We start from the raw sequence: 21,971 nt of genomic DNA, 5'->3' as shown, positions 1-21,971 counted from the left end.
ACAAATTTACCTAATTTCTATTACTAACAATTACTATATTGTTCAATTGACTACTGTACACTCTTAACCCTTATCCTCGAGTGGTCTCTGGGTCTTGATAAGTGGTGATGCCTATGTAAAAAAAAAAAAAAAAACTTATTCGCATATTCATTATTTTCATTATTTTCTTGAATTAATACAATTATCAAAACTAAGGTTCCAATCATAACTTCTCCAGGACATAATATAACATTTTTATAACGCAAGTTTAAACAAACAAACAAATAAACCATTAAATGAACTGTTCGCATACTTTATTTCCAACAAACATGTGCTTGTGGTGTTTTTGCAAGTGAGTGATCCGAAAACAAATCAAATAAGTCTTTTTTACATACATGCACGGTTGCTGGTCTTTCATTCCTTTTTATCATCGCCTTTTCTATATGTGGACCATTGATCCTCTTGTAGTTGTGATCTTCTTTTCAGCCCAAGATGAATCCATTCATGCATTCAAATGTTTTATTTAGAATTTTCTCTTTAGGAGAGAGACATCATGTAAATTACTTCTAAACTAATTTTTCGATTTGGGATTAAGAGACACAAACGGCATGACATATTGGATGACATATGTTTGGTTTCTTTTTACATTTTAGGGGTGAATGTCATTTCGCTCGCTTCCCGAGCCTGATTAGTGCTACCAGATCAGGCTGTCTGAAGATATTGGCTCCCTGAGACGAAATGCACCTAAGATTGATGCTTTTTGCTTTTCTACTTCCTTTTGCAAAACCAAAAACAAACACCCCTTTCCCCCTTTCCCTTTTCTCCATTCCCTTTTTCTCTTTCTATACTCCCCCCCCCCCAACTTCCTGACTGGTCTCTTTATTTAAAATGTACCAAACATTAATACTGTAACCCTTTTCCCTCTCCCATTGCAAAACTCGTTCATGTTCTGCTGGGCAGGGAACCAAAACAACAAAATCCACTATAAAACAACCAAACCAAACACTACAAACTAGCAATTGAAGATACGGTCATCATCAGGATGACATTCATTTGGTTTCTTTTTTTTTTTTTTTTTTTTTTTTACAAAGGTATCACCACACATTATCAAGGCCCAGAGGCCACTCAAGGATAAGGGTTAAAGAGTGTACAGTAGAAATTGGTCAATATAGTAATCATTAGTAATGAAAATTTGGTAAATTTGATAACTTATATGGAACGGCTCATCAAGAACTTATTTACTTTAGACTTGAACACAACCATATTGTAGTCAGCCGGAAAGCAGGAAAACAGAAGACAATTCCACAGGCGTGCAGTTCTAAGAAAGAAGCTTTGTTCATGGAATCTACGTTTAGGTTTAGGCACAGATAAAGAGTGGGGGAAATTATTGATAGTGTTTACAGCTAGACGAGTGTTTCTTGTGAAAGTTTGGCGAGGGGGGACCATAGATTGAAGCTCAGTTGAACACTTTCCATGAAAATAACGTACATCAGAGACAAACTCGCAACATCTCTTCTGTGAGATAGAGGTTGCAAGGAGGAGAAAAGGACATCTCCTACGAGGCTACGAAGTCTATTTTGAACTCTATCAAGGCAGGACAAGTCCTTTCTAGCAGCTCCTGCCCAGATGTGGCAACAGTATTCCATCCTTGGACGTACCTGGCTCTTATATAGATAGAGAATTGCATCAGCAGTGAGATATCTACCGGATCGATAGAAAGATCCCACCATTTTACCAGCGGCCTTGGCAACAGATTTGATATACGTGTTCCATTTAAGATCAGGAGTAATGGTCAAGCCCAGAAGCTTGTCAAAACTTGAGGCCTCCTGAAGACGAGAGCCATTCATTTCAATTGATGACAAATGTGGATTAGAATGTTGATGATGTAAAGAGAGAAGCTTGGTTTTAGATGCATTAAAAGTAACCAGCCACTCCTTTCCCCATTGTACTATATGCTCAAGATCAGAGGAGAGAGAATTGGAGAGAACTTGGTCGTTTACTGTCTTAGATGTGGTACCATAAATGGTAGTGTCGTCAGCATAAATGTCTACAAATGATGTAAGGATATGATTTGGAAGATCATTAATGTAGATCAGGAAAAGAGTTGGGCCCAGGATGGATCCCTGAGGGACACCGGCATTAATACTGTGAGCTTCTGATTTTTGCCCCTCAACTACTACTCTTATGAACCTATCAGAAAGAAATGATTTAATAATTGAGAAGACTTTTCCAGCTATACCATAGCTAGCGATCTTATGAAGTAAACCTTTATGCCATACCCTATCAAAGGCTTTAGATATGTCAAGAGCAATTGCCCTAGAAAGATTGCCACCGTCGAGAGATTTGCTAATCCTATGCGATATAACTGTAAGGACATCTGCTGTAGATCTAGCAGAACGGAAACCATATTGAGTGTCACTAAGAAGGTTATTTTTGTTGAGATGGTTGATTACTTCTGTATTTAACACAGATTCTAGCAACTTACTCATGACGCACAGGAGACTTATTGGCCTGTACTGAGAGGGGGATGAGCGATCACCTGAATACAGGGCATACTGATGAGATTTTCCAGGGAGATGGGAAACTATTCTCCTTAAGACAACGTTTAAACAGTTTTGTAAGTATGGGCGCTAGTTCAGGTTGAAGTTTTTTGAGTACTATAATTGGAATACCATCAGGGCCAGTTGCTTTACTCGAATCAAGGTTTTTGATTAGCTTGGCAACATCACGTACAGATATATGTATATCACATAGCGTGTTTTCTGATACAGGAGGAAATATTGGGGGTTGGCGGTCTTGGTCGCAAAGGGTAGAATTAGCTGCAAAGTTCATGACAAAGAGTTTGGCTTTGTCTGATGCTGACGAGATTACCTCAGGTCCATTGATAATAGTTGGGATGGAGCACACGCTTCTGTTCAGGATTCTGTTTGCTATTTGCCAAAACTGGTGGGAACCAAGCCGCTGCTCAGCTACTTTGGACTTAACAGATTGAGCATACAACTCTCTTGCGTTCCTTATTACTTTCTTACAATGGTTGCTGGCAGTCCTGAAAATGGCTTTAGTTTCCATACATCTATTACGTTTGAAGCAGTGGAAAAAGTGATTTCTGTGCGCAATGGCAGCAGCACATTCTGGAGAGAACCATGGCTGGCTGTTAGGTTTTTGCTGAAACTTTTTAGAGGGTATGAAATGGTCAATACCTACAATTAACCATTCAGTCAGGTCTAATACTATAGAGGACACATCCTTTTTAAACATGGAATGCAGAGGTAGATCAGATATAAATGTACGGAAGCTATCCCAGTCAGCCTTAGTGTATCGATATACTGTACGATGAAGAGGTACGTCTGGGGACTTATTACATTTCATTTTTATCTTAATTGATACAACAGAGTGGTCGGAAGATCCAAGAGGCGACAGAACAGAAACTGAACATAGTTCAGGGCAAGTTGTGAGAAAAAGGTCTAGTAGGCTCGCATACTGGCCGTCATTATCGGGCACACGGGTAGCTTCCTGAACAATCTGAGTGAGGTCATAGGCAATGGAGAAATCATGACAGAACCTCCCCTCATCATCGGTCTTGTTTGAGTGGGTCAACCATTCGACGTTGTGAACATTGAAGTCACCACATACGTGAATGTTAGCTGAAGGATAAGTAGAAAGGACTTGGTCAATTTTCTCAGATATGCTTTGAAAGATAGTAACTCCGCTGTTGTGGGGGCGATAGAGAGTAAATATAAATGCAGTAGTGTGAGCTAAAGCAACCCGGAAGCACATATAGGGTAAGTTAGGATCTTCCCTGGAGATGTCCCTCCCACATGGAAAGCTATCTTTAATATAGGCACATATTCCATGTCCATGGCGATCTTGGGGGTCAGATTTAGAAGTTAAGTTAGAGTATCCTGTAATTGCAAACTCATCTAGGGAAATAGCCTGTCCAATGCCAGTTTCACTTAAAAATAAAAGGTCTGGTTTAGTCTCCTGTAATTGGGTTTCAACCTCTGGAAGGTTAGAACGAAGACCCCTGATGTTGGAGAAGGAGACATGGTAGTAGGGGTCTACGTTGGAAGTTGGAGAACCGGGTTTAATCGTGTATTTTTTCTTGAAACTTGTCATGATGAAATTTTGGAATTTGTGGACTAGGTCGTCAGATTTACTTAGAGCAGGACAGAGAGGGGAAACTAAGAGAGAAAAAGAAACAAAGAATTTTTTTTTATTTGTAGCTAATGATAAGGTAAAGCCGTAACAATTACCCACTAGTATGGCATCGAGAGGCCCCACCAGAAGCTACTGCATGGTCCAGATTCCATTCACCAAATGGCAATACAGCAGCCCCAGTACTTTGCACCTGCTGATAGGACAGCCTCCTTAGTGGTTAATCCAAGGTTCGGGTCCCTGACTATCAGGCGGATAACGTCAGCCCAGACAAAACGTTTACCTCCAGCACCCTTACTAGTGACATGGCTACAAGGATAGACATAGGAACAGAAAATTTCGACCAACTCTGCCAACTGTTCGCGCAAAATACTGCCAACCTCTTTACATTTTAGGAATGCATGTTATTTCACTTACTTCCTAAGTTTGACTGCTTAAAAACTCTGTTTTGCGTCTCCAAACACGTGAGTATTTTTACCTGGTCATTACATACCTGCATTTCTAGCATGTTTTGTCTAGGTTTAAAACAAAAATTTTTTTTTTTTTTTTTTTTCAGAATTATTTCTCTAATGCCGACTTCTTGGTGTGTGTGTGTGGAGGGGGGAGTGATCAGAAAGAAGAATGGGATAGGCCAAAAAAAAAAAAGGGAAGAGCGAAGGATAAATTCAATCCCGAGCAACGTTAGATCTTCCTATTAGGATTTATATATTTATCTATGCCTGCGTTCTGTTTTAAGTTAACACAGTTATCATTTTGAATTTTTTCTCCTTTTCTTTTTTTTTGTTTTCTAGATATAAATCTTCAAAATTCTGGATTGCCTTGGGTAAGTTATTTTTTGTGTTACAGGGTGATCACTAGAAAAGTGGGAAATTTGACATTTTAAACTATAGTGTTCAAATTTTTACTGCGTCTGACTTATTTATTTCTTCGATTTGCATGTACAAGATTCTCAGCATCTGTGAGGGTATTATGATATTAGTCTTTGAAAAATTTTATAAAAGTTATTCTTTGGTATTATTGTTTCTGAATTTTCTCAATACAAGCGATACTAAGAATACATTTGCAAATTATTAAGCTTCAGTGTGATCATGGTTCATGGAACGAGAGTATGCTACTCCCATGGATTAAATGATAGGTTGTGTTTGAAATTTCATACAGATTCCTGAGTTTGACAGAAAAATTCCAGAGTTCGACAAGACACACCTGAAGGTCAGAGGTTACATTGGCCAAAATATGAGAATTAAAATCAAGATGAGAACAGTCGTCTGAAGAATTCAAATAATACAAATTATTCTTTATAGAAATAAATTAGCATTTGATAAATTTTCCACTTTTCTAGCGACTCTCCTCTATTTACTGTTTGGTTAGATAAAATTTACATCAAGTAAGTAAGTTTTCAATGTTAGTAAAAATCTGAGGGGGTGTTCCAAAAGTAACGCCTCCTATTTTTTTTTTTTTTTACTCTGTTTGAAGGAATCAGGAGGGATTTCAAATTGCATTGTTATGATGATTGAACTTATGCATTCATGACCTGAAAGTTTCTGTTGCAGATATTGACGACGTGAGGCTCTAAGAAAGCAGCCCCTGTGATGGGCGTGCATCAGAAACAGATTCGTCATTGAATTCCTTGCTAAAGTGCATTGAGAATGGTGGTGACTATGTATAAAAATAAATTTTGGAGCACAAAAGGGTGCTCATTTTAATGGTAGTATTTCCATCTTCATAGCTCTTAAACTTTTTGAGTTAAAGAAATGGGAGGTTTTACCTTTGGAATGATCTTCATAATAAGAACTAGTGATACCCTGTGGAAATTCCATAGTGTTATCTACACTAGACTATAATTTACTGTTAATAATAAAATTCCGTTTGAAATAGTCAATCAGGGTAAATATTATTCCTTAGATAAATTTTTACTTTCTTTCCAACTTAACACTCAACTTTAAAATGACGACTTTATAGGTTTTCGAGTATGCTGAAAACGAATATCACATTGAAACTTGGGGTAGACAAATAGTTTTCTGGATATTAAGACATTTTTCCAGTGTATTAATAAATGTCAGTGGTGTTCGCCATTCTTAAAGGGAAGAGGGTAGTGCTTTGTAAAATGCATGCACATTAGTATTTTTCAGTTAGGGGGAAAAAAAATGGTTGCCAGTAAAAGCATGATGGATTACGTTGGATAATAAAGGTCTTAATATCCAGAAAACTACTTGTCTGCCCCAAATTTAAATATAATATTCGTTTTCAGCATACTCAAAAAACTATAAAAGTCATTGATTTAATGGTGAGTTTTAAGTTGCAATTAAATTTTAAAAAATAGCATTCCTTAAAAAAACAAATTGTGATTGTCAGCTGAATATTCTTAAAATAAAACAATAAAATGAGTAAATAAAATTTTAAAAATATTAACGTCTATTATATAAACGTCACCTGTCTTTTTAAATGTATGTTTGTATGTCTCACAAAAACTTTCGACAGAGGCGACGGATTCTCACAAGATCAGTATCGTTTTGAAGAACGGTCCTTCGGACGACAAATATAAAAAAATTGGCTAAAAACATTAATTCCTTCACCTTCAACTGAACACTTTTCTACAGAGAGAGGTCGCTTTTTTTGCCGATATTTTTTAAAGTTACCCCTTCTTTTCGATTGACTAGCCTTAATTTAAACCTTCGCCACTTCCAGTTTGGCAATGGATGCAATGGCAAAGACATCACTTTTTTTTTTTTTTCACATTCTTTTCCTCCTTCGCAATATAGGTTCGAGCCTGCCTGCCTACTATCTCTCTTTTTTTTTTTTTTTGCTCAACACACACCTCCAAACACCCTGCAATGCTGAGCACCCAGGCTAGTCTATTATATAAAGGGCAGCTGTCTGTCTATGTTTTTATATCCAGCTAAAAGTCCAAAACTATAAAACCAAATACACACAAGGTTTATAGTTTCTTGATCAGCTTCCCAAGGCCACTCAAGGCTAAAGGTCAGTGTGTGTACGGTGATAGAAATTAGATAGAAGTTGACTATTTAAGGAGATGGCTCAACAGGAATTTGTTTACATTGGACTTCCAACCAACTACAATCATGTTCTAGTTAGTTGGAAAGCAGGTTAGCGAAACGGAGTTCCACAGGCAGGCAGTTCTAGGAAAGAAGCTTTGTTCATGGAACTTACATTTAGATTTAGGCACAGATAGATATTAGGGGAAATTGTTGATAGTGTTTGTAGCTAGGTGAGTGCTTTTTGTGAAAGTTTGGCATGGGGCAACCATAGATTGAAGCTCCGATGAGCACATGCCATGAAAATAGCGATAGAGCAGAGCCAGGCTTGCAATATCTCTTTTGTGGTAAAGAGGTTGCAGAGAGGAGAAAAGGGCATCACCTATCAAATTTGGAACTCTGTCAAGGCACGATAGAGTGCTTCGAGCGGCTCTTGCTCATATATGGTAACAGTATTCCATTTTAGGATATCCCTTTACCCCAGATGTATGATACCTAAGATTAAAAAGTTTTTTCATTATTTAGGCATCAAATGGCATTTAATGTTATTGTACATGCATTTGTAATTATGTAAAGGGAATTAACTCTGACTTTTTTTATTTTACAATTAATTCCCTTTCGTTGACTTGTTAAGTGTGTGTGTGTCCTGAGAGAGGAATGGGCTGAGGAGGGAGGAAAAAGAGACAGAGAGAGAGGTAGAAGTTATTTGGATTCATCGAACTACTGTCCTCATCTTCAGTGTGATTTTCACAACGTTTCGGTTGAAGTAACCTCCAAACTTCAAGTGTATCTTGTTGAACTCGTAATGTTTCTGTCAAACTCGTCCATAAGGTTCAATCCTCAGTGTGGGCGACCGAAAAATACATTTGTGAATTACTTAGGACCTCTATCCAATCATGGCTGATGGCACAAGAGCACGCTACCCCCATGAAGTAAATAAAGGGTTCTGCTCAAAATTCCGTCCAAATTCCTAAGTTCGACAGAAACATTCCCGAGTTCAACAAGATAAGAAGGTTCGAGGTTACATCGACCGAAACATTGTTGAAATGACACGCAAGATGAGAAAATAGTAGTCTGATGAATTCAAATACGAATAATCAATCCTCAACTCAAAAATTCAGAAAAATAAAAATTATGTTGATTGAACTTTTGGCCAAGGTAACCCTGCTAGTTTATATATATAATTCTTGATTGTTTTTTTGATATCGTTTCCAATTTTTTTTGTTTCTTATTTTCTTTTTTTCTCTTTTTACAGGAAGGGCATTAATTTATAAAGAGATTTTGAAGGAAGAGCCAATTCTTCATGGATTTGGGATGACGATTTCATTATCCAAGCATGCATATAAATGGCTTCATAAGTCCACGCTGGACAGTAATCTCAAGTTTGAGTTGGTTCCTTCACAAGAGATGCTTGCTCAAGAAAAAGGTCGTATAATCCCTGTTGTTAGAAGGTATGAGAAAACAAAAATGCTCATCTTTTTATAATGTTGTCTGTTTGTATCTCTGTACGTGTCCAACTAAAAGTTAAAAACTATACAAGCCACACTCACAAAACCAATATATTCTATTTGAGCATTGCTTTTGAGAGAATATTGAAACTCAAACTGAAATACATTTTCTTTGGTTAGGGTCAAAATGTACTATTTGGTATGTCCTCTGTCTGAATAGAGGGGAAATTTTCCTTTACTTCTGGGAAGGGAGTGATAGATGGAGGTTTTAAAAGTAAGATGCTACACCTATTTTTTAACATCTCTTCAATCAGTAATCTATAAATATAAAAGCGAAAATGTATGTATGTATGTACGCTTTTCCTTGATGTCCACAAAAGGCTTCTTTCAGAGAAGCGCTTGCTTGGTTCACAACTTCTTAAAACTTTTTATATCATCTATAAATTGTAATATCTCACACTTAACCACGGAGCTTGCCTGTCTATTTAATTTTATTGACTTTCAGACGTTAATTATTCCACATTTCTCGCATCGGCACGCGTTACATTCGGTTTTCGGTATAAAAAAAAAGAAGCAAAACTCGACTCTAATCACAGGCCCAGTGCCAGTGCGTTTGGTCAATGTCGACTTCGTCATATCAGACGGTAGCTTTCATTTCGAGATGAGGGAGCGGGTTTTTAAAAACAAACAAACCGATTTATTGACCTCATTAAAAACTGTCCCGCACAAAATGTTAACTGCTGAATAGCTATCGCCGTCACGTCAATCAAAAACGCGCACCTGTTTTTTTTTGTTTTTTTTTTTCACACTTTACTATTTTCCAACTGCGCGTCGTCAAGGCTTCTTTTTTACGGGCACCTGTTTTTTTTTTTTTTCACACACACCTACAAACACCCGGGCAACGCCGGGTACCCCTCGCTAGTACCATACAAACAACATTACGAATCCAGATGAGTTTAAGGAGATTGAAAGTTACATCTTTTGATAAAGAAGTTTTACCTTGAAATATCACACACATTAGATCACTGTAAAAATTGTGACTAAACAAGTAAGATTTATCATAAAAAAAATTTAAATAAAAGGATTGATGGGTTTCATGCTTGTATGCGTATGGCACATGTTTTAATGCTTGTGAATATATCGATTGATTAGGTGGCAGAAAAGAAGCAATTTAAATTAAAGATTGACCCAGTATCAAAATCTTTGAGTAATCAATATTTTTTTCCTTCTTCCAGTGCTTCTACATCAAATACAGTCGAAAGTTTGACTAAGTTCATCAACCCCAAAAGCAAAGTCAATAACATGGCACCAAGACCAGAAAAACCTAAAGTTGATGAGCGTGTTGAAGCTTTGCAGGTCAGTTTTAAGTTTGCGCAACAGCTGAACTATTTTTGCTATGAATTGTTAAAAATCATTGACACCATTAATGTAGTATTAAGTATGTGAAATGGATTCAGAGTTGTATCTATCTTCATTTCAGAATACGCTGTATCATAAATTATTAAAGGCAAGAGATGATTATGCCCAGGAATATGGTTACCTGCCTCATGCCATTGCCAGTAACAAGATTCTTTTGAACATGGTCATAATAAGGTAATTGATTTGCTGTTTTTTTTTTTTACATAGAAGTCACCACTTATCAAGGCCCTGAGGCCACTCGAGGATAAGGGTTATTGAGTGTACAGTAATCAATGGGACAATATCACAGTAGTCGTTATTAATGGAAATTTGGTAGATTGGATTACTTAAGGGGGCGGTTCATCAAGAATTTGTTTATGTTGGACTTGAAGACAACCAAGTTGTAGTCAGCTGGGAAGCAGGCAAACAGAAGAGAGTTCCACAGGCATGCAGTTCTAAGAAAGAAGCATTGTTCGTGGAATCTACGTTTTGATTTAGGCACAGTTAAAGAGTGGGGAAAGTTATTGACAGTGGTTTCAGCTAGATGGGTGTTTTTCGAAAAAGATTAGCGAATTCAACTAGAAAATAATACTTTTTAGACTTTAAAGAGAAGTAATTCTTCACAGCTCGTACTTATACCATGATGAAATAGATATACGCTAAGTAATCATATCGTTGATAGAAAATATATTAAACTAATTTGTCCCAACAATCATCAGAATCTCTGCTTATATATAAAAGGCATTTTGTGTGTGTGTGTGTGTGTGTGTGTGAGAGTTTCCTATAGATTCTGAAATGGCTGGGCTGATTTTTAAAGAAAATTCACATAGATGTACTTGATGTGTCTGGGAGTGTTCTAAGATAGGTTTTGTATCAGAAGGTTTCTGATAAGTATTGATAATTGAAAAGAATCCAATTAAAGAAGGAACAGTCCAATTTTGACCAAAACTTATTATAAAGTGCATTTGAGAAATTTTATCGTATCAGAATGTTTCTGTTTAGAGTACAATTGAACCATGATACTTGACTTTTACATGTTAAACTTTAATTCCAGCCATTATATAAAATGATTTTATAAAATCAACAGTAGGTTCTCTACAGTGCAATGTAGACTACAATGTACTGTGGACTAAATACTGGGTGGGGGGGGAGATGTGAAGCTTTTTCTCAGTGTATTGCTGTGGGTCTCTTACTATTGCAAGCAATGAATCAATTTGATTGAAAAATGGACAATTTCACTGATTTCAATGACAATGAGAGTAGAACATTTATTGAATCCCAGGCAACATCGAGTCTCCTAGCTAGTCAATATATAAAAATAAGTTTAGAATAACAAACTTATTTTCTCTGTTTATTATTCCAGACCTAAAACAAAGGAATCCATGTTGAAGATGGAAGAATTTGCTGAAGCCAAAGTTGAAAAGTATGGCCAATTGTTCCTTGACATTCTGATGCCATTCTGTTCCGAGAATAAACTTGATATGGACAATTTCCCTTCTCTGGAATTAGAACAGGTAAAAAAAAAAAAAAAAAAAAAATTTTAATCTGGGTGCAAGTTCAGAATTCGAGCTAATTAAAAATTAAAAAAAAATACAGAAATATCTTTTATGATGTATGTACCCATCATGCAACGAAAATGCCACATTCCACAAATTATGTAAATTGATCAAGTAGTTTTTTTTATTTTTAATTTAGTAAATCAAATTTTATGAGGAAGCACAAATGGTGTGTCATATTTAATAAATAAAGGAAATCAACTTAATTCGAACTACAGGATTTTAAAATAGCTATGATATACTATTAATTGCTTGAAATTATAAAAGATTTCTATGTGAAAAAACTACTTGATTAATTTATATAATTTTTGGAATATGACATGTTTGTTCTGTTATAGATATGCACATTATAAAGATTTTTTTTGTATTTTTTTTTTTTTTTAATTCTAAATAAGAACGAAAATGTGTATTTTATGTTATTTTTATTTCTCAAAGGATTAAAATATAAAATAATATCATTCAGTACAGATCCGACAATGGAAAACCAGATAAGAAGACAAAATTGGAGTTAAAAGACCATAAAATCCAACCTTGATCGCCCTTCTGGGTCCGTGGTACAGTGGATAGATGTGTTGAGTCTCTACAGTTCTAGATGAGCATTGTCTGAAGATAGCGGTTTCAATTCTACCCAAGCCGGCCAGATGATTAGTTAGTCAAAATATAATAAAGCGACAACTATGGAAAGCAGTAATTACTGGCGATACACTTACAAGACTCAGCATTCCTATCAAATTGTGGTTAATGACTCGAAGAAGGCCAACCGAGAACCACATCATTCTATATATAAGTATATAGGATATCAACAGATACACACTTGAGTCAAAATAATGAAAAGAATATGCTGTTGTCCTAGCCCTAGTAATTACTAAGGATACAGTTGCAAGACTCAGCAATCCTATCCGTCGCTGTTAATCACATGAACAAGGCCAGAGGATGAGTTGGCCGAAATGTTATGAAACAGAAACAACAATGAACAATCCGCAAAAGAATGAATACACAAAGTTAACAGCTTGTTTACTATGGCTAACCTCCTGGTGGGATGAGCGGTTGATCCTTAGCACCAGCACTGATCAAATTTATCACAGCCTTTGATCTTTTTAAAATTCAACAGCACACAAAAAAAAAACATTGATCAAATAGTCATTATCTTTTGAAGTGATAACGGTCCGCTAAAAAAATGAATGTATAAAATGTAATTATTTTTTATTTTTTATCTTGTGTTTTTACTATTGTTTATGTTGTGCCATTTTGAAATGAATCTGTTTTTCTTTTTCTTTCAGTCAATAAATAAAATACCAGAAGCAATCCAATCTTTAACTGAGACTCAACAGTCTTCATTTAGCATGTTCATACTTGAAAAGAAAAGCCTCGTAAGTAAATCGTTTTTTTTTTTTTGTTTTTTTTTATGCGAAATTCTCTCTTTGTGCATTCTTTTTGTTCATCCTGCTAAAACCAAATTCAAATAACAATAATTGAGATTAGAATTTTCTGTTTTATAATTATTTTTTTTTCAATTAGAAAATTTCATTTTATTGATTTTTTTTCCCCTAGTTTCACTCAATGTTCAAAATTAAAATTACAAAAACTTTATTCTGTACTTAACTGTTAGAGTAAAAAAAACAATGCTGTACACCAAAGTTTACGCAAATTCATCCAGTTTTTTTTTGTTTTTAAAAAATCAAATTAAATTTTGGGTGCTTTTCCATCATTAGAGCAAATTCTGAAGATCAAAATCTTGAATTTCTAAGTAAAACCAATGATGTCTATTTAATTGTCATATTGCAGTAATTAACATATCCAAAAATTATGAAAAATAAAAAAGAAAATTAATTATTAATGAAAACAGTTTTCAAATACAATTAGCTAAAATCGAGTTTTGCTAAATTGGCCAAAGATTTTCAGTTTTCAAAAAATAATTACTTCCCCTGCTATAATAAAAACTTTTACAAAGAAGTCACCACTTATTAAGGCCCGGAGGCCACTCGAGGACAAGGGTTATTATTGATTTTTATTTATTTGCGGACTGTTGTCCTTATCTTCATAGTTGTTGTTTCACAACATTTCGGCCAACTATTCCTCTGGCCTTCATCAGGTGGTTAACTGTGACGGGATAGACATGCTGATGCAGTCGATAGAGGCTTTGAATCTCTACAGTTCCAAGTGACCATTGTCTGAAGATAGCGGTTTCAATCCTACCCAAAACCAGCCAGAGGATTAGTTGGCCAAAACATGAACCAATCAAAGACCGTCTAGCAAGTCATGTTAGGTGGGCAAACAAAAATGGCATTGTTTATGGAATTTCTCACAATAGTTAAGAGACTCAGCATTCCTATCCCGTTGCGGTTAGCAACCTGACAAAGGTCAGAAGAATAGTTGACCTAAACATCGTGAAACAACAACTATAAAGATGGGAATAACAGTCTGCAAATAATAAAATATACAAATTACTCAAGGATTCCAATAATAAAATAACTATTGGTTTTACTAAAAATTTAATACTTTGAATTTTGCTCTAATAACATAGAAGCACCAAACTTGTAGGAGCCATTCTTAACATGAGGAGGGTTATTGATGCTTTCCTTGCTTGAATTAAAGTTTGAGTTATGTCCTTTGACCTTAATAGGATCGAAAATGCCCATGGAGACATTTCACTGATAAAATTTTTTTTAAGCAAAAATACTGGATGAAATTGCATAATTTTTGGTCTGCTATCATTTTTTTTTTTTTTTTTACCTAACACATAAGTATATAATAAACTTTTTGTACCATTTTGTTTGTTTCCTTTCTACAAGCAGTTTTAAATATTAGAATGAACTGGGAAAATTACTAGTTTTCTTTTTCTTCAAATCCTGCATCTAATGTAGACCACATGTGACCTATTGAATCAGTATTTTCGGCGCTTGTTCAAAGAGAGGCGACAGATCAATGTTTTATTTTTATTTTTTAAATATGTCCCTTTAAGCAAAAACAATATTACTTAATTGTCATGTCAAAAATAGCAATATATCCATAAATTATGAAAGTTTATTAAGTAGAAAGTTATTTATAGTTAAAAGTAATTTTGGGAGAAAATTGCGTTTTTCGTAGATGTTTTAAAGTGGATGGTGAGGATTTCAGAAACAGGGGACATAACTCAGAAAGCATATTTTAGATTACAACGTAATGGTGTCCAACATGTGTAGCCGGTATTGAAAGACTTTTTTTTTTTTTAATAAAAACACAGTAGCAATCATTCTACTCAAATTTTCATAATTTTTTGATACGAGGTGCCTTAAATAAGTTTCTAGACTTTTTTGCATGGACACTTTTATTGATACACATGAAACTCTAGTCCCTTTTGAAGTAATCTCTTCCAACTGCAATGCACCTGTTGTACCATTCCAACAACTTCAGGAAGGTTCCATGGAACTCCTCTTGCGTGAGCGTGTCAATAATCCTTGTCACAACCTCTTTCATCTCTTCAATTGTCTCCTAACGACAGCTTTTAAGGTTTTTGTTGAGTGTAGGGAATAACCAAAAGTCACAGGGACTATAGGAAGGGCGAGGTTTTGATGCTCATCTTGGTGAAATAGTTTGATCTTCTCCAAGCCCTTGGGACAAACTTAGCGCAAATCTTCCGCATCTTCAGTTCCTTGCGAAAAAGTGTGTGTATAGTTCTCACACTAACATCAAACTATGCACTTATTGTCTCTATAGACACACAGCAGCCCTTATCCATGAAATTCTTTATTTGGCCAATCAACTCTGGTATTTTGACTTTTTTACTACTCCCACACCTTTCATCATCCTTCAGACACCCTAACTTCCTTGAATCTCTTATGCCACTCAAAAATCGTCAAAATGGTCAAATAGTCTGTGACAAAGATGGAGCACCTTTGAAACAAACTTTGTGCAAATCTTTCGCATCTTCAGTTTCTTGCGAAAAAATGCATGTACAGTTCCCACACTGACATCAAACTGTGCACTTATTGTCTCTATAGACACACAACAGTCCTTATACATGAAATTCTTTATTTGGTGAATCAACTTTGGTGTTCTGACTTCCTTACTCCTCCCACACCTTTCATCTTCCCTTATAGAATCCTTGCCTTTCTTGAATCTCTTATGCCACTCAAAAACTGATTCATGTAAGATAGCCCAAAAGCAGTTTGAAGCATTCCATACATTTCTATGGTATTTTTTCCAAGTTTAGAAGAATCATATGCAATAAAATTCTGTTTTAAAGTGTCTTCAGGTCCAGATTTCATTTTTGAAATTCATTGTCACAATCAGGCTTTAGTCGGGTGTATTCCAATTCCTGCTGTAGCTGTTCATTTGAACCTGAAATCATAAAAGTTGGTCAGTCATCTCATAAGATGTATAGCAATAACATACTGCATTTTCAAGAGTCTGTGACAATTTTAAATGCCTGTACAAAAAAAGTTTGGAAACTTATTTAAGGCACCTCATATTCTAAGTAGAGATAGTACAGTCTGTAATTTAGAAAAGATTTGTTAGGGACAATTCTATAAATGTTTTAAGATATTTGTAAATTTTACCAATATAATTTCAAGATTAATGAAACTTGGGAATGAACCAGGAACCTTTAGATGTGTTTGGTTAATTCCATTCACCAACAAAAGTGAATACATCGAATAGAGATAGCAGAATTTGTCGTTTGGAAAAGTTTTATTACAGACAATACTATAAATGCTTTATTTAAAAACAAATTTTCTTCTCATTCTACAGGAGGAAATTGCTTCTTTACGTGGCCTGAAAACGTCAACTATAATTACGCATCTGTGCACTGCTATCGAAGCGGGAGTGAGTATGGACACACAACGTTTAGGACTTTCACCGTCCATCCAGAAACAAATAACAGACGTCATTCGTGGACCCAAGATCAAAAATGGTGAATTATTTGATTTTCATTTCACCTTTAGAAATTCATCATTTCATTTCGACAATTCTTTTCATTTTTTGATGTTATTCTCATAATGTTTCAGATGATATAATCTCTGACTTTCAGATGTATTTTCACAAATTTGTCATAGGACCATGGTGCAACAGAGAAAGTGCTAAGTTACAATCTTATGGAGATCAATGGTTCAATCCTCAATATGACGATACTGAGAATATAAAATGCTAGTCTAGAATTTCCTTATACAAGGTGACCCCCCCCCCAAAAAAAAAAACAAAGCTAAATGGAGGCCATTTTGAACATATGCTGTAGAACGGAGAAAAAAGGCCAAAGACCCTAGTGTTTTGATGTGATGTTTTGAATATAATAAACTAGTTATGACCAAAATTTCATTTCATTCGGACAAAACACTAAGAAACGGGGCCTAATTAGAGTTGGGGCCCGTTTTTGGGGTCACCCTGTATTAAAAAAACAAAAATAAAGAAAAATCTGCATGACGAAACGAAAATATTGTATCCCAAAAATCACAAGTAGTTTTAATCTAAATAAGAAAATAAAATTTTATGGCTAACCAAAGAGCGACCGTCTTGCAACACAATTTTGAAAACAGCCTGAAAGAAAAAGGGAAATAACACTAAATATTTCAAACTTACGAGATTTTAGAAAACCATTCTTAACATGGAGTAGGGAGACGTTGGAAAAACTCAGATTCGCTTAAAAATGATTTTCTTTATAAAAATCAAACTATTTGATCTATTTACATGATTTTTGGAATAAAATGTTTTCTTTTCTTCACGGGCACGTACATCATGCAGATTTTTCTTTATTTTTGGTTTTAAATATAGAAGGAATTCTGAACAAACACCAAATATAATTAAGAATTGCTTAACACTTCTACTTAGTCATAGCTGACAAAACAAGAACAAATTACCTCAGTGGATTGAATAAAGGGTTTAGTTCGAAAGTCTATACAGATTCATTGATTTGCCTAGAGAAAATTGGAGATTACATAGGCTGAAACATCATGAGAATAACGCTCAAGATTAGAACGGTAGTCCGAATAATCCAAATTATCAATCCTCATCTCAAAAATTCCAAAACTGAATTTAAGTATTTTTAAAAGGTACAACATTGCATTTGAAAATTTGAATGTATCAGATTTGCATTGAATCCATAATCATTGGGCAAAAATGAAGCAAGATTCTCTGAATGTTTTCTTTTCCTCAAGACCCTCTAAATTTTGAACATTTTCTTAGATTAAAAATCATGTAATGGATTTTGATGAAAATTGGAATAAGTGTCCTAGACATAATGTTTAGTAGCATATATATATATATATCTTGAGTCTAATTTTTGTAAGGGGACAAAACTCTTCTGTTTGGTTGGTTGGTTGTTTTATTTTACAGCATATCAACCCTTTTCAGGTTATTTAATGCCGAATCTGGTGATTTTGAAGAACAATTTTTTAATATAGTATATTTGTTTTTTAAGTTGTAATCTATTTAACCCATAGTTGGGACCCTAACAGGTGCTACCACTCCGGGTCAGAGTGGACCTGGGAGCAATGGCAATTAAAGGGTGGCTCCACACTCCCTAAGGCCTGCAAGCTGGGGCCCTCACCATCGGATATAGTTTTAGGTCATATCCTGTTTGGGGAATTTTATCTGTTCTGGAATGGTTATTTTCTAGTTACTTATATATAAGCATGTATACATGCATAACTTTATTAACGTACAAATTAATTAGCTTTACCATAAGCAATGTTTATCTCTAGCTTTTCACATCTGATCTCAACTTTGAATCAAATTGAAGAATAATATTTACAATTGGTCTTTATTTTGGATTTGAATGTAATTCATTCAAATGTGTGATTTTATTGTGTAATTGCATTAGAATGATTAGTTTTTAGTATGAAAATGTTGGCAATCATGCAATATAGTTAACATATATACAGGGTGGGCCAAAATAAGGGTCCTATCTTTAAATTTGAATAACTTCCACAAAATAAAAGTTAAACTCACCAAACTTTATGTGTGTGTAGACTGACCCTTCCGAGATTTTTTGAAATAAACAAAACAAATTTTGGCCGAAAAACACTTCTTAAAACTTACATGAATTTATGAATTTTTAAAAATAGGACCCTTATTTTGGCCCACCCTGTATAAGTGATTTTGTTTGTATGTGTGAAACGTTTCTACTGAACTCCTATCTTAATATTTGATCTACAGACTTGAAACTGGATATATAGGGAATTTTGACGTGGAAACAGTAAAAATAACTGCTAAGGGGTCAAAATGAAATAAAAGAAAAAGTGATCTTGGCAGAAGTCAAATAAAGCTGTTACTCCTGCACATGCACCAAAAAACAAAAAAAAAATAAATAAATAAAGCTAAAAGTCACTTTGTAACATTTCTTATCAATCTGCCGATAGCTCAAACAGTAACAACCCTGAAGCGCTAACTTTTTTTTTATAACTTTGGAAGTCATTACTATACATTGGGTACAATATAATAATTGATTAAGAACTCTTTAACAATAAATATGTAATCTGCATGAATTAAAATATCTTTTTTTTAATACAAAGGAGTCACCATATATCAAAGTCTGGAGGCCACTCAAAGATAAGGATTAATGAGTGTACGGTAGTTCAATGGTACAATATCGTCGTAATCGTTAATAGCGGAAATTTTATAAAGTTTAATTTCCTTTTGATTGCATCAGAATAAACATGACCTACCACAGCAGAAGCAAAACATCAAAACAATAGATCTGAATTGATAGGTTATAGTTATTACAAACTTTAATTAGACATTTGGTTAGTAAACATGAAATACGGAGAGGGGAGGGGGGGGCAGCACATGTAAGCGTATTTTACGACCGGGCAATGCCGGACGACATGCTCATATCAAATAAATGTTAGATATTTTAGTTTTCTTGAAGGTAAAACTAAATCATTGCGAGTTTTGTTATTTTATTTCCTTTGAATTTACAGATATCAGTCGAATGACACGAATCAAAGATTTGCTTCCAGATTATGTCGAGTTCAACCACATCAAAATCACAATGTCCATCCTCAAACAACAATATGGCTACACAATTACTGCAGAAGGAGAAACCATCCTTAACAAAGAAGATAACAATACTGACACAAATGATACACAGGTATTTATAAACTTTCTCAAAACATTTTCGAGTCTTTATCAAGAAAAGGTCTTTAACCCTACATTAGTCCCAAGATGATAGAATACAGAGTTGAAACTTTAGACACAAAACTGAACATATAATAAAGCAGTTGTTTTGTTATGCGTTAATGCTGTATTTGTGAAATGGATTATGAGAACATTCTTTTTGCTGAGCTGCCCTTCCTAAAATTGTTGCTTGTTTTGTCCATCACAGGAAGTTGATTAAGTGTAAAGAGATTTCACTCAATGACGAATGCATGACATGCAGGTTTAGGAAATGGGTTCTTTCAAATCTGAAAAGACGTCATATAAACCCATTAAGATTAATGTCATCCTTAACCCTGCGTTAGTCCCATGGGGAGTTTTGTCGTCACCCCAATTTTGCACAAGTGCTCATAATTCCTAGTTGTCAACTTATTCCTTTTCCTTTGACTCAATGAGGGTATATCCCACATGGTATGGCGATTGTATCTCAGATTTCTTTGGCAGCGAGTAATGTAATGAACTCCTATTCATTTTTATTGCTATTTTAATTTATGAAAACAATTTGTGTTTACATTTAAAAGCACACATTCATTTTTCTTGCTATTTCAATTATATATGGAAACAATTTGTGTTCATCATAGATATTAAAAAATAACACAAACTGGTGTATCCTATGGGTATTTTTAAATACAAGATTTCTTAATTTTTCCCATATTTTATTGCATTATTTTATATTAATATGAAAAAGCTACAAATGATTCAAACTATTCAACAGGGCTGTAGATATATTCTTAATCAATAGACTAACTGTATTTTACAAAATGACAAACATTTTTCAATTGGGGCATATAAACACCCTATGGGACTAACAATGTTTGGAACACTCAGGTTACTAACGCAGGGTTAAATAAAATTCTTCTTTTTCATCATTGGTTGATTTTTTTATCACTAGGTTGGCGATAGGAAGAGCATCTGTTCAGCATCACAAAAAAAAAAAAAATGTTTGTTCATAATAAGGCTTTAGTCTTTAAAAGACTATGATATAGGAGGAAAACAATCAGTAGGAAAAGAGTTCCACAAGCTTGCAGCTTTTGGAAACTGAGAATGCCTTCTACTCTAATAGCTTCTTCTCTCAGAGCTAGATTTTGGAACTCCCTTCTTGCTTCTCTAACATATAGAAGTTTAAATGTGATGTGAGCAAACATCTTGCGCATCTCCTTGCATAGTCCCCAGTAGACATGGTCCCAAATAGTAGCGCCTTACACCCAAGTAGGAATATACCTTGCTTGGGTTGAACAAGAGTTTAAAAATAAAACAGTGAATGATAGAGATCATGAGACAGTCAATTGAGCTGGAAAAAAAAAAAAAAAAGGAAAATGGATCAGACAATTCTGAAGAACACCTGCCATAATGGTATTTATAGAAAAGATTGAAGAAAAAAAAAAAGTATGAAAATATTTTCAATGCTTTGATTTGTTTGAAAAATATAACTTGTTTTTGGCATATTCAGTACTGATTTGTTAATATTATTTCTGTCTATTTTTTAGGAAAATAGCTCTCAGTCAGATGAAACTTCAAGCAAAAGAAAATTGCCTTCCAGTTTGTTTGCAGATAATAAAGCTTTGAAGTCAAAGAAAAGTAAATCAAATTTTTTACTCCGGTGAAGTTGGTGAGCTGTCAACATATTACCATCGCGGGGAACATATTCATTTGCTGTATTCGTTTTTTTATGTTAAAGATTTTACTTTATTTGTGAATAAAATGTATCAATAGTTTTTGTAGCATTGTATTTTGTCTGTTATATAAAAGGCTATATGTCTATCTGTTTCCATATTTTCAAACTCTATCTCCTCCAAAACTAAAAGTCGCAGAACGGCACTAGGGGCCTCAAATGATTAGATTTTTTATGGACCGTTTTTTCGTGGGTCTTTAGTTAAAATAGTTTTTAAGGGCTTAACAACGGGTCAAATTTGAAAAAAAATCGTTATACATTTTGTACATTCATCTTAGTTTATTTTTCATTTTTAATCCGTTTATATCTGTGTCATGTAGGTACAGTGTTAATGTCACCAGCTTTGCTTTCGGTTTCGAATCTAGCTGATGGCACCCAAATACATTTTTTTTTACTTTTGAAATCACGACTCTATAATAATATATACGAAATCTGGAAAAATTAAAATATCATGTTTTAAGTGTATTTTACGACCAGGCAAAGTCCCCCTCTGCTAGTCTATTATATAAATGTCTGTGGGAGTCTGGCTAAAACTAAAAAAAAAAAATTACAAAATAAACACCTGCAAAGTTGAAATATTTTTTTACTCATTTTGTGTAAAAAAGATTGTCCAAACCTTATTTAGAAAAAATATAAAAAATTT

General features: G+C 34.5%; 1 protein-coding gene across 1 annotated transcript in view; it reads left to right on the top strand.

Annotated features, from left to right (window-relative positions):
- Positions 1-21,377, top strand: part of LOC145291243 (bifunctional 3'-5' exonuclease/ATP-dependent helicase WRN-like) — a 110,101-nt gene extending 88,724 nt beyond the window's left edge. The window contains exons 20-28 of the mRNA XM_080136849.1: positions 4,926-4,957; positions 8,383-8,578; positions 9,811-9,931; positions 10,056-10,168; positions 11,337-11,487; positions 12,810-12,899; positions 16,258-16,420; positions 19,422-19,591; positions 21,144-21,377. Coding sequence (XP_079992975.1) covers positions 4,926-4,957; positions 8,383-8,578; positions 9,811-9,931; positions 10,056-10,168; positions 11,337-11,487; positions 12,810-12,899; positions 16,258-16,420; positions 19,422-19,591; positions 21,144-21,260 — 1,153 coding nt within the window. The 3' untranslated portion in view covers positions 21,261-21,377. The remainder of the gene's footprint in view (positions 1-4,925; positions 4,958-8,382; positions 8,579-9,810; positions 9,932-10,055; positions 10,169-11,336; positions 11,488-12,809; positions 12,900-16,257; positions 16,421-19,421; positions 19,592-21,143) is intronic.
- Positions 21,378-21,971: the final 594 nt, after the last annotated feature.

Source organism: Euprymna scolopes, chromosome 12, assembly GCF_053919585.1.
Source record: "Euprymna scolopes isolate OS-2025 chromosome 12, ASM5391958v1, whole genome shotgun sequence".
NCBI classification, from domain to species: domain Eukaryota; kingdom Metazoa; phylum Mollusca; class Cephalopoda; order Sepiida; family Sepiolidae; genus Euprymna; species Euprymna scolopes.
Note: the sequence above shows the minus strand (reverse complement) of the source record. Positions and strands in the feature narration are given on the sequence as shown.